The 13,206-nt window shown below is 47.1% G+C and overlaps 1 protein-coding gene across 7 annotated transcripts in view; it reads left to right on the top strand.

Moving 5' to 3' along the window:
• The window catches only part of LOC109888832 (nucleosome-remodeling factor subunit BPTF), a 53,386-nt gene that overhangs the window by 33,846 nt on the left and 6,334 nt on the right, over window positions 1-13,206 (top strand). For 4 of the 7 annotated variants that reach the window (XR_004210680.1, XM_031829303.1, XM_031829258.1 and 1 more), the window contains 14 exons: window positions 75-199; window positions 2,324-2,476; window positions 2,698-2,848; window positions 3,099-3,138; window positions 3,218-3,443; window positions 3,732-3,875; window positions 6,168-6,298; window positions 6,633-6,747; window positions 6,913-7,127; window positions 9,099-9,324; window positions 9,660-10,240; window positions 10,981-11,063; window positions 12,049-12,274; window positions 12,426-12,706. Coding sequence is in view for 6 of the 7 variants with exons in the window: in XM_031829303.1 (XP_031685163.1) it covers window positions 75-199; window positions 2,324-2,476; window positions 2,698-2,848; window positions 3,099-3,138; window positions 3,218-3,443; window positions 3,732-3,875; window positions 6,168-6,298; window positions 6,633-6,747; window positions 6,913-7,127; window positions 9,099-9,324; window positions 9,660-10,240; window positions 10,981-11,063; window positions 12,049-12,274; window positions 12,426-12,706 (2,697 nt within the window). In the remaining variant the exon portion in view is untranslated. The remainder of the gene's footprint in view (window positions 1-74; window positions 200-2,323; window positions 2,477-2,697; window positions 2,849-3,098; window positions 3,139-3,217; window positions 3,444-3,731; window positions 3,876-6,167; window positions 6,299-6,632; window positions 6,748-6,912; window positions 7,128-9,098; window positions 9,325-9,659; window positions 10,241-10,980; window positions 11,064-12,048; window positions 12,275-12,425; window positions 12,707-13,206) is intronic. The other 3 variants (XM_031829266.1, XM_031829294.1, XM_031829275.1) reach the window with 3 other exon arrangements.

Here is a 13,206-nt window from a genome sequence, read left to right as displayed (position 1 = left end):
GTGTGTGTGTGCACGCGCTTGTGCTCCTGTGTGTGTGTGTGTGTGTGTGGTAACCTATTTGTCTGTCTCTGCAGGTACCGTCTCCAGACAGTGAAGTCCCTGGCAGGGGTCAGTCTGATGCTGAGGCTACTGTGGGCCTGTCTGAGGTGGGACGACATGGCTGTCAAGCCCTCCGCCGCTGTAGGCACCACACGCACAGGTAGACCATCCCTTCTCTTCAAGTATCTATTCACCCACACACCCATACACACTAGGGGAGTGTACCAGTTTGATGTAGTCATTGCGTGCTGAGAATATGGAACCAAATACTAAATGTTTTACCACACATATGAGTGCATTTGTCCAAATAGTTATGACACATTTTAGTTGGGGGACTAGATACATAGTGTTTGAATTTCTAAACCGTAAAATGGATCCAGTACCTTCAGAAAGTATTTACACCCCTTGACTTTTCCCACCTTTTGTTGTTACACAGCCTGAATTTAAAATTGATTCGATTTAGATTTTTGTGTCACTGGCCTACACACAATACCCCATAATGTCAAAGTGAAATTGTGGGTTCGCGCACAGGCTCTGTCGTAGCCGGCCACGACTGGGAGGTCCGTGGGGCAATGCACAATTGGCCTAGCGTCGTCCGGGTTGTGGAGGGTTTGGCCGGTAGGGATATCCTTGTCTCATCACGCACTAGCGACTCCTGTGACGGGCCGGGCGCAGTGCACGCTAACCAGGTGCACGGTGTTTCCTCCGACACATTGGTGGGGCTGGCTTCCGGGTTGGATGCTGCGGCTTGGTTGGGTTGTGTTTCGGAGGACGCATGGCTTTCAACCTTCGTCTCTCCCGAGCCTGTACGAGAGTTGAAGCGATGAGACAAGATAGTAACTACTAACGGTTGGATGCTGTGAAATTGGGGAGAAAAGGGGGTAAAATGTAAAAAATAACATTTAAAAAAAGAAAGAAGTGCCTTGAGTCTAAGTATTCACCCTCTTTGTTATTATAAGCCTAAATAAGTTCAGGAGTAAAAATGTGTTACCCATTCCTTTGTAGCTCGAACGGTTCTGTTGCTACCAAACAAATCACATCTACGGTACCGATTTCCCAAACCTTTCGGACGCTACAGACATTTACGTAAGAAGAATGATTTTCTGGATGTCTCATGGTCTGACAAACACTGCTCTAGTTCGGCCACCTTTCACCTCCAATGTGGAAGTGAGACACTGGCAGGAGAAAAAAAAGCAGACATTGAATATACCTTTGAACATAGTGAAGTTATTAATTACACTTTGGATGGTATATCAAGACACCCAGTCACTACAAAGATACAGGCGTCCTTCCTAACTCAGTTGCCGGAGAGGAAGGAAACTGCTCAGGGATTTCACCATAAAGCCAATAGTGATTTTAAAACAGTTGAATTTAATGGTCATGATAGGATATAACTGAGGATGGATCAACAACATTGTAGTTACTCCACAATACTAACCTGTACAGAATAAAACATATTCCAAAGCATGCATCCTGTTTGGTAACTAGGCACTCAAGTAAAACTGCAAAAAAATGAGGCAAAGTAAGGAACTTTGTTAATGTTAAGTTTGGGTCAAATGCATTACATAGTGGTGACTGCATCATGTTATGGGTATGCTTGTAATCATTAAGGACTGGGGAGTTTTTCAGGATAAAAAAAATAACGGATTGAGGCTAAGCACAGGCAAAATCCAAGAGGAAAACCTGATTTTCTGCTTTCCACCAGACACTGGGGGATGAATTCACCTTTCAGCAGGGCAATAACCCAAAACACAAGGCCAAATCTACACTGGAGGTGGCTTATCAAGAAGACGGTGAATGTTCCTGAGTGGCCGAGTTACAGTTTTGACTTAAATCTGCTTAGAAATCTATGGCAAGACCTGAAACGTGTTGTTTAGCAATGATCAACAACCAATTTGACAGAGCTTGTGTGGAAGCTCTTAGAGACTTACCTAGAAACACTCACAGCTGTAATCGCTGGCAAAGGTGCTTCTACAAGGTATTGACTCAAGGGTGTGAGTATATATTTTCCGTTTTTTTTAATTCAGGCTGTAACACGACAAAATGTAGAATAAGTTTTAGTTTTACTGTTTAAATAAATACGTAGGGGAGTGTATATACTAAAATATCGACTATGAAGCCTATTTCCTCTGCTACTCTTTTTTTACTCAAATGTCAGAGGCTTTTCCCATGGAATGTCATTCCTGTGTACTGTATTGAATGGCAGCGTATTAAGTCGTTACTGTGTCATGTCTTGGGAGTTGTTCTCTGCATCTTCCTCCTCCTTCATCCTACACCAACCCAGCCCTATCCCCACTCATTGCCACAGAGACCTCCGAGACGGAGATCACTACCACAGAGATTATCAAGCGCCGCGACGTGGGGCCCTACGGCATCCGCTCGGAATACTGCATCCGCAAGATCATCTGCCCCCTCGGGGCTCCCGAGACCCCGAAAGGTGAGGGAGCAGCAGCCGGCTAGAATAAAACTCCACATGGAATGTAAAAGAGAGGATAGTGTTTTTTTTTTGTCATGGTGGTTCATTTTATGCCATTGTTGACTCAGTATCTTTCTCTCTTATTCTTCTCACTCCTTCCCCCTCTACTTTTGTTTTCTTGCTCGACCCTTACCCACCCCCACCCCCTATCTCTTGGATCCATTCCACACACACACATACAGAGACCCACACGCCACAGAGGAAAGGCCTGCGCTCCAGCAACCTGCGGCCCAAGAAGCCAGAGCCCAAAAAGGAAACTGGGCCGGTGGTGATTGAGTCCTGGGTTGCCGAGGAGGAATTGGACCTCTGGGAGATCAGGGCCTTCTCCGAGAGGTCAGAGGGCAAAGGGCACGAGTTCTAGGGGGCATAGTAACTGCATACTCCATGCTATTGGATTGAACTGTCAATATATTCTGTAATGAACCCACTTCGACTCTCTTAGACAAATTATTTTTTAAACAATTCCCTAAATTTGCCTTACTATACTTTTTGTATAGCTAATTGCATTCATTTGGGGAAAAAATAGTTATGTTCTAACTCTTTCTCTGGTTTGTGTATGATGCATCTTTTTTTGTCTTCAAAGGGTTGAGAAAGAGAAAGCCCAGGCAGTGGAACAGGCCAAGGTGTGTAGGACCACCAGCTGTGTGAAAAATGGGGATATTTAGTTGTTTCCGAATTATTTCACGGTTTCTCTTGTTCTAGAAGCGTCTGGACCAGAAAACTGGTGCTGGCTCTACCATCGTCACCACCCCGGGGAGCACAGCCACCCCCGCTTCCACCCCCAAGGTAGTGACCCTATCGGGCCAGGCCACCCCCGGAACCAAAGTGGTACTGGCCACCAAGATGGGCACCCCTGTCACCTTCCAACAGAACAAGAACTTCCAGCAGTCGTTTGCTTCCTGGGTCAAGCAGGGGCAGCCCAGTGGAGGTATGTCAAAGGTCATATGTCCTTTTCTATGTTCACAAGCCAGTAGATTGGTAAAGAGAATAACCTCATTGAATCTCAATAAAATGTGTTCTGATTTAATTTATACTCAAGTGGTTATTTTTTACTTAGTAGGGAATCCTTGCAAATAGAAAGTAGTAGTGGTTGGTGTATGAATCAACCCCTAACAAACTACATGTAATGTTTGAGTCACCGCTAGCAACTGTGCTTGTTTAGCAGCGGTTGTTGTTTGACTCTCGAGCGGAGCCTCATTTGCATATTTCCCTGTAGCCTCGCCGGGCACGGTAGCCACGTCAGCCGGACAGACTTTCCAGATCACGGGCACGTCCATGGGGGGCAAGGTGCTCACCGCCAAGCTGCCGCTGCCCGCCAACAGCAAGATTGTCACTGTCAACGTGCCAACCACTCAAGGAGGTACAGTAACTCCCCTGTGCCCACACCTGAGACACAGCGAGTGAGAGGTTTCGCTTGAAAAATATATATTTTGACTTCAATGGGACAACCTGGTAAAAATAAGGTTAAATTAAACAAGAGAGAGGTCCTGTTTTAATGCTGTTCAAATGCATCCTTCATTCCTCCCTTTTTTCCATGATGACAAGGATGATGACAACCACTAACTTAACTTACCGCTATTGACAGAAGCACTGTCTCACACAACTAATGTGGCACAACACTGTGGTAAGGTCTGTCCTCTTGACCAGGCTAGTGGTGCGGTGCCCACTCGATGCCAACCCCATTGTGGTGCTCCGCCACCCGCCAACCCGTGAGTCAGTGGCTCAGTCTGGAGTGGCACATGCACATCACGTCTAGTTGTGCCCTGTCGGCATGGTAATGGAATAGAACGTTGTTATTTTAGGTGGGACAGAACGGTAGACTGTGTAGTCTCAGAACTTAGCCAGACCGTCTTTGGAAGTAGCATGCCAGCTAATTTACAAGTCAATATTGACCCATCGGATGAGGTGATGGCTCATATTTTTAGCACCACTGTCCCGTTTGATTTCACCTTTAATAGTGGGTTGATGACGAGTGTACAACACTGTTTAAAGACACAAACCTTCATTTGTTTATTCAGCCAAATGGCAATTCATTGAAATTCCAATTGGATATCTGTAAGTATTAGATGCTTCGCGATGACTGACCTGGACTAATACTTGGTTGTTAGTGTGTGAGTGATTGTAAGTGAGGTAGTTTTCTAGTGTCTAAAAAGGTCAGATACCGAAGATAAGCTTGTAGACTTATCTGTACCGAAACGTCTTACTTCAATAAGGCTTAGCTTTTTCACCATTATTACTAGAACATATACAATGCAAAAACATGACCTTGTCCTGACCCCGTTTGTGCCTCCAAAATTTCACAAAATCTTTCCTGTTTCCAGTTATCTATATAAAAGGGTGGTCAGGCTCATGGCTACACTCCTTGAATAAATATGTATATATATACACACACACACACATGCTCTCTCATTCACACACACAACACATCCATGTTTCAAGCGGGTAGGCTAAATTACTCCGCAAACAAACAGCGCTCCTGTCTAGTGACACCCGTGTTTCATCCTGTCGACCAGGGAGGGAGAGAGAGAGCTGGTATTAAGGGGCAGTAGTATATTTTTCCAGCGTGACTGTTTCAATGCCTGTTTGTTTTGGAGCGTGCTAAGGAAGCAGAGCAGGAAAACAAGTTTACCTTGAGGTCTGCTTCATCAGACAGGGAACCCGCTATAGAGAGGTGGAGGATGGAAGGATTTCCACCCCCCTACTTCTTTCAGTTTCGCTTACTCGCTAGCTCACCAACTCTCCAAACAGCTACACTTATGAAGTGGGCGTTTGATGTCGATGCCAGAACTGAAACTCCCCAGTCTTCTACTGTAGCTGGTTTAACCTCCGCTTTTTGAAGAGGGAAACCATTGATGTCGAGCTTTACCTGATCGGTTTTGTGGTCAGATAAAAGGCACAAAAAAATACACCGAGAGATGGTGAAGAGAGAGAAAAAGACGACAATTTAACATCTTTTGAGGAAACGCGTTTTCATTTGGGTTGCCGTCCTGTGTCCAAAATATTGAAGCGCGACCAAAGTAACAAATATGAAACACTCGCTTTGTCGGAGGAAAATAAAAATGTATGAATTGAAAGAAAATCCATCCATAATTTATGAGCAGGTCATACGTGATGGATTCAAACCAACATACCCCGTTTGATGATAGTTTTCACGTTGTTTACTTTCTGGGTTCATATTTACTGTGGTCAAGATCAGAGAGGGTTGCGACTTGAAAAGGAACAGAATCCACAAGTAATTTATAGAGCGACATATTGATACATCATGAACCGTGCAGAATGGATAGTTTGTTTCTATACCTGATGAAGTGAAACTGGTAGCCTTGAGGGGACATTTCAGTTTTCTTCATTGCCAAAGACAAAAGTGAATAACTAGATTTGGGATATCGTTTTTTCCAGATGTTGGTGAATTTCGAGTGGATTCATTTCTGTCTTTAAACGTGAAGCATTTGATAATGAAAAGTCAGAATAACACACAAGTATAGTATTCTGAATGTAGATTTTCTCCTTAATGCTAATGTTATGGTGATATAAATCAAATCACATTTTATTTGTCACATGCATCATAAACAACAGGAGTAATCTGACAGTGAAATGCTTACTTAATACCAATCCTATCTGTTCACAGTAATAATATGTCCTCTCCTCTCCCCAGGTATGATTCAGAAGCAGGTGCTGGGCATCATTCCCACAAGCCAAGCTGGCGGCGCCCAGACCTTCGCCTCGTTCCAGCCTCGCACCACAACCATCAACATCAGGCCAGGCATGCCTGGCTCACCACAGCAGGTAACACCCCAATGGAACATCTTTCCCCATCTGTCAGTCAATCAATCACATCTATTTATAAAACCCTATTTCCACCATCAGTTGTCACAAAGGGCTTTACGGTAACCCTGCCTTGATCTTCAAATTCCCCCTTCCTTACCGACATCCACCCTTCCCCCTTGTCACTTCTTCTCCCCACAGCCCTCTAAAACAGGTCATTAGCAGGAACACGTGATTGACACGTTATTGAAAGAATTCCCCATGAACTATTAACAGCAACCCTTCACTGGAGTCAGTGTCGTCCCTGTGGTATAAGGGGAAATCCCGGTGTTTCTGATCTTGGCTGTGTTTCTAGGTGCTCACCGCTGGAGGCCAGATCCGTCCGGGGATGACCGTGATCCGCACGCCCATCCATCAGACAGGCACCATGGGTAAGACCCTCCTCCAGACACCCCTCATGGTGCAGCAAGGTAGGCTGTTTCTATTTACCCACTCAATTTTAGCTTGATAGGCCAGTTAGAATAGTCTCTTGCACTAACATGTGTGTTCATGCAAGTTCTGATTCTCTCTCTCTCTGTGTGTGTGTGTACACGTGTGTGCGTCCACTTATGTGTGTGTGTGTTTTCCTCCTCCAGGTCAGGCTGGCCAGCAGGTGGTGACCCAGATCATCCGTGGGCAGGCCGTGTCCACGGCCATCTCAGGTGCCAGCCCCGTCACCACCGTGGCCGGGCAGAGGGTGGGCAGTGCCCCCAAAACCCCGGGCCAGCCCAACACGGCCCAGACACCCCAGCAGCGGGCACAGCAGGGCCAGGTCAAACTCACCCTGGCACAACTCACCCAGCTCACCCAGGTAACATCAGCTACCTCATAATAACCCTTCTACTAGGCAACAGTGGGACTACAGGCTTCTGCTCTGCCCACCTAGTGTATCGTAATTCTGCAGCTTTCAAAACAAGTTTGTTTTGATTTTAGTCCTATTCAACAGGAAAGATCGGAATAACTCCCTTTCATGTCCCTGTTAGTATACAGTGCCTTGCGAAAGTATTCGGCCCCCTTGAACTTTGCGACCTTTTGCCACATTTCAGGCTTCAAACATAAAGATATAAAACTGTATTTTTTTGTGAAGAATCAACAACAAGTGGGACACAATCATGAAGTGGAACGACATTAATTGCATATTTCAAACTTTTTTAACAAATCAAAAACTGAAAAATTGGGCGTGCAAAATTATTCAGCCCCCTTAAGTTAATACTTTGTAGCGCCACCTTTTGCTGCGATTACAGCTGTAAGTCGCTTGGGGTATGTCTCTATCAGTTTTGCACATCGAGAGACTGACATTTTTTCCCATTCCTCCTTGCAAAACAGCTCGAGCTCAGTGAGGTTGGATGGAGAGCATTTGTGAACAGCAGTTTTTAGTTCTTTCCACAGATTCTCGATTTGGATTCAGGTCTGGACTTTGACTTGGCCATTCTAACACCTGGATATGTTTATTTTTGAACCATTCCATTGTAGATTTTGCTTTATGTTTTGGATCATTGTCTTGTTGGAAGACAAATCTCCGTCCCAGTCTCAGGTCTTTTGCAGACTCCATCAGGTTTTCTTCCAGAATGGTCCTGTATTTGGCTCCATCCATCTTCCCATCAATTTTAACCATCTTCCCTGTCCCTGCTGAAGAAAAGCAGGCCCAAACCATGATGCTGCCACCACCATGTTTGACAGTGGGGATGGTGTTCAGGGTGATGAGCTGTGTTGCTTTTACGCCAAACATAACGTTTTGCATTGTTGCCAAAAAGTTCAATTTTGGTTTCATCTGACCAGAGCATCTTCTTCCACATGTTTGGTGTGTCTCCCAGGTGGCTTGTGGCAAACTTTAAACGACACTTTTTATGGATATCTTTAAGAAATGTCTTTCTTCTTGCCACTCTTCCATAAAGGCCAGATTTGTGCAATATACGACTGATTGTTGTCCAATGGACAGAGTCTCCCACCTCAGCTGTAGATCTCTGCAGTTCATCCAGAGTGATCATGGGCCTCTTGGCTGCATCTCTGATCAGTCTTCTCCTTGTATGAGCTGAAAGTTTAGAGGGACGGCCAGGTCTTGGTAGATTTGCAGTGGTCTGATACTCCTTCCATTTCAATATTATCGCTTGCACAGTGCTCCTTGGGATGTTTAAAGCTTGGGAAATCTTTTTGTATCCAAATCCGGCTTTAAACTTCTTCACAACAGTATCTCGGACCTGCCTGGTGTGTTCCTTGTTCTTCATGATGCTCTCTGCGCTTTTAACGGACCTCTGAGACTATCACAGTGCAGGTGCATTTATACGGAGACTTGATTACACACAGGTGGATTGTATTTATCATCATTAGTCATTTAGGTCAACATTGGATCATTCAGAGATCCTCACTGAACTGGGGCTGAATAATTTTGCACGCCCAATTTTTCAGTTTTTGATTTGTTAAAAAAGTTTGAAATATCCAATAAATGTCGTTCCACTTCATGATTGTGTCCCACTTGTTGATTCTTCAGTTTTATATCTTTATGTTTGAAGCCTGAAATGTGGCAAAAGGTCGCAAAGTTCAAGAGGGCCGAATACTTTCGCAAGGCACTGTATCTATATGTGCTAGTTTCAACATGGTCTTTTTTTTTTTTTTTAGAGTAGTGCACCCTTGCCTAATTGCAGATCAGTTTGTTGAGCCAACTTCTATGGTCGTTGTAATATATTGCATGACAAACCGATCTGGGACCAGGCTACCGTTGTACTTCTAAACTACCTCCAAAAACATCACCCCTCCCTCATCTGTCTGTCTCTCCCCCCATCAGAAGCAGCAGAGCCAGGCAGTAGAGCGGCCAGGCGGCGGGGCCCAGGGCCTGACTGTGATGATCCAGGGCCAGGGCCAGGCCACGGGCCAGCTGCAGGTCATCCCCCAGGGGGTCACGGTCATCCCCGGGCCCGGTCAGCAGCTCATGCAGGCGGCCATGCCCAACGGCCAGGTCCAACGCTTCCTCTTCACCCCCATGGCCCCTGCCGCTACCCCAACCTCCACAGGTAGTCAAAGGAGCTGACAATCGTGTGTATTATTAACACGGATACAGACACACACGGTTGCCATCATCCACTGCAGGGTTGTGTTCAGTTGACACACAAGGGGGAAATGTTTTCGAACAAACCGTGAGAGGTTACGGCCGTACGTCAAAAGTGTTTTATCCTGTTTAGTGCCCACTGAACAGGACCCAGAACCCAAATGTTATGTTGCCCACCAGCAGTCACACACACACACTCACAGATCATTGTTTTACCTTTCAAATATTTACCTGTATAAACTATTCATAGCCTGTGTGTCTTCTAAAGGTCTGCCCATCCTCTTTCTCTGCTCCCTTCAGCCCCTACCGCCCCGGGTCAGACCACCAAGGCCCCTGCCCAGCCCGCCCAGCAGGCTGCAGCTCCCATCCAGGCCGGGGCCGCCCTGGCCACCAGCACCCCCCCATCCGCCACCCCCCAGAGCCAACTCCCCTCCCAGACCCAGGCCCACATGCCCATCCAATCCCCAACCCCCCTCCAGGTCAAGTCCCTCAAACACCCTCCCGGCACCCCCATGGGCCGGCCCCAGCAGACCCTCCAGCTCCAGGGCTCCCCCCACCAGCTCATCACCGTCCCGGGCCTCCAGCAACAGGTCCAGGTCCTGGCTCAGCTCCAGGCCCAACAGGGGACCTCCGGAGGCTCTCTCCCCCAGCAGATCAAGCTCCAGCTTCCCATCCAAATACAGCAACCCGGGGTCAGTGGAGCCCAGCCTGGAGGTCCGATCCAGAACGTGGTGACCATCCAGACGGCCAGCGTGCAGGAGCAGCTCCAGAGGATCCAGCAGCTGAGGGAGCAGCAGCAGCAGAAGAAGAGGCTGGCGGCCGAGGCCAAGCGGGAGCAGGCGCTGGCGGCAGCCAGTCAGAGCCACATCATCCAGAAACAGGTGGTCAATATCAGAAATGTGTACTTACGTGTGTGCGCGTATGTCTGTGTGTTTGGATGATGGGGAGGTGTGTGTGTGTTCAGGCAGCCAGCCAGACACAGGTGGTGTAACACTATAATAGCCCCGTCTCTCTCTGACATCGGCACATAAACAGTCCTCTCATAAAGCCTGCTCCCACGACTGGTTTATTTTCCAAGCTGTCCCCCGCCACCGTCTTTGTCTATTTGAAATGCTACCTCTGTGTGTGTGTGTGTGGGGGGGGGGGGGGGGGGGGGGGGATATATGTATGATCTGCATGTGTGTGTGTGTACGTTTGTGGCTTGCATGCGCCCCTAGTCTAGTGCATACACACTATGGTACCTCTGAAATGGCACCCTATTCCCTATATAGTGCACTACTTTTGACCAGAGCCCTTTGAGGCTGTGTCAAAAGTAGTGGGATAGGAGGCCATTTGGGAAGTAACCAATGTATATGTGTCTGCGTTCTACAACGCATGTATTTTACCTGTGGTGTAAGAAACACCTGCTTCCTGTATATTTCATGTCTTTGACATTTCTCTGTTCTTTCTCTGTGTGAGGCCTGAGATGGAATGCTCCCTAAATGGTACCCTATTCCCTATATAGTACACTACATTTGACCAGAACCCTATGGAACCTGGTCCAAAGTAGTGCACTACAGAGGGAATCGGGTGCCATTTGGGACGGAGTTGTGTGAGTTGACCTCTGTCTCCTCTGTGACAGGTGGTGATGAAGCAGAACGCAGTGATCGAGCACCTCAAGCAGAAGAAGCCCATGTCCCCCGCCGAGAGAGAGGAGAATCAGAGGTGAGGGACAAGGAGCTAGCTAGCGCTGTTGCCATGCCGATCAGACCTTGTGTTGACCCGCCGTGTGTGTGGAGGTGTCATCCTCTCCCTCCCTGTGGAGAAAGCCAGGGGTTATATTTAACGTGTCTGGGTCATGGGAAAGGTTACCACAGACAGACCATGTGTTGTGTCCTCCTCACTGGGTTTAAACCAGACCTACAGTCCTGGAGCAGGGCAAGTCCGGGCACTGTGGCTGTGTGTCCCAAATGGCATCCTGTTCCCTATGTAGTGTACCACTTTTGACTAGAGCTCCCCAGTGTCTGGGAACCATGGTTGACCGTGACCTCCAGCTTGTGTGTGTGTGTGTGTGTGTGTGTGTGTGTGTGTGTGTGTGTGTGAAAGAGAGAGAGCGAGAGAGAGAGAGAGAGAGAGCGGACTAGCAATAGGAAGCCACTATCTTTCCATCTCTCTCTGGCCTCACCTCTAAATAAACACGGGGAACAAAAACACTCTTGACATCTGTCACATGTGACCTTGTGTCATGGCTACCGATTGGCTTACAGTGTTTTGTTCCGTAGTGTGAGGTAGCGGGTGATGGAAGGGTTTATGATGTATGGAAACATTATATTTGATCATTTGAATAACCCCCCAAAATATATTCACTTCAAAATGTCCTTAAAATTCCTTCACTGGACTATGGATGAAAATGAGCTTCATAGCTAACTATCCTGTTACATCGATGGGAACACTGAAAAGAAGACTGTACATTGTCCCTTCCCTCGGGATGATTGGGTTCCTGTTGGTATTCATCTTTATAAATGGCTATAAGCATGTATGAGTCTTTACAATATCTCATAATAAGTATTATAATATGTTACGTCTATCCCCCTCCCCCCAGGATGTTGTGTGGCTGGCAGTATAATGCTAAACTTGTTATAAGCGTATAGGAGCCTTTATAATGTCTTATAAGGCTTATAACATGTTGTCTCTCTCCCCTTCCACCCAGGATGATTGTGTGCAACCAGGTGATGAAGTTCATCCTGGACAAGATCGACAAGGACGAGAAGCAGGCGGTCAAGAAGAGGAAGAAGGAGGAAGCAGGCGAGCAGAAGAGGACCAAGGCCAACGCCACCAAGCTGTCGTCGCTGCTCTGCCGGCACAAGGAGACACTCAAGGCCGAGATCCTCAAGAAGAGAGCCCTGCTGGACAAGGAGCTGCAGCTGGAGACGCAGGTCAGACACACACACACACACACACACGCGGCATTCTCCCATGAAGATACTGTACTCATGATGGACACATGGTAGCAGAGCTGCGCACAGATGTCCAACTCTCACACATACACTTTTTGATCTTACTTTCTACCCTTATCTCCTTCCACAGGATGAGCTGAGGAGGGACCTCGCCAAGCTGCGGCGGGACAAGGAAAGGGCCCAGGCCGCCGCCCACCAGGCGGCCGCCGCCGCGCACACGCATCATGCCCTCACACACACCTCCCAACTCAACCCGGCGGCCTTCGTCCACAAGCGGAAGCGGGAGGAGGAGAGGGACGCAGCGTCGACGGCTAACGCCAAGAAGAAGAAGATGATCATCACCACTACCTCAGACAGCAAGAAGGAGACCAAGCTCTACTGTGTCTGTAGAACGCCCTACGACGAGTCCAAGTAAGAGACCAGCTGTGTTTTAAATGGCACCCTATTCCCTAACCAGGGCCGTGGTGAAAAGCAGTACACTATACTGGAATTAGGGTGTCCATTGGGTTGTAGTCAAAAGTAGTGCACTAGGGAATATGCGCCATTTGGGACATACCCAACGTTTATGTACCTCAAACATGACCCTTGTCTAAAGCCCTTCTGAGGAGCCTCAATATTGTTCAAACACGTTAAATGTATAGTAAGCTACCGCCGATGCCTCTCTGAAGAGACGGTCAAAATGTATACCATTAACCATTTACGGGGAAGCTCAAACATTATCAGAAGTGAAGATCAATTTCACCTGAAACTATTGCGGTGTGTTGGGACTTTAACAGGTGACTCTCCATTATTTATCTTCCTGAAATGTCATCAACCAGGAAGTTGAAACACTATGGCAACACACGAATGGCATTCAATACATTCCTAACAAACGCACCTGAAACCATGGTGGTTACGATGACCTCATATGA

The sequence above is a fragment of the Oncorhynchus kisutch genome, linkage group LG1 (assembly GCF_002021735.2).
Source record: "Oncorhynchus kisutch isolate 150728-3 linkage group LG1, Okis_V2, whole genome shotgun sequence".
NCBI lineage: Eukaryota > Metazoa > Chordata > Actinopteri > Salmoniformes > Salmonidae > Oncorhynchus > Oncorhynchus kisutch.
Note: the sequence above shows the minus strand (reverse complement) of the source record. Positions and strands in the feature narration are given on the sequence as shown.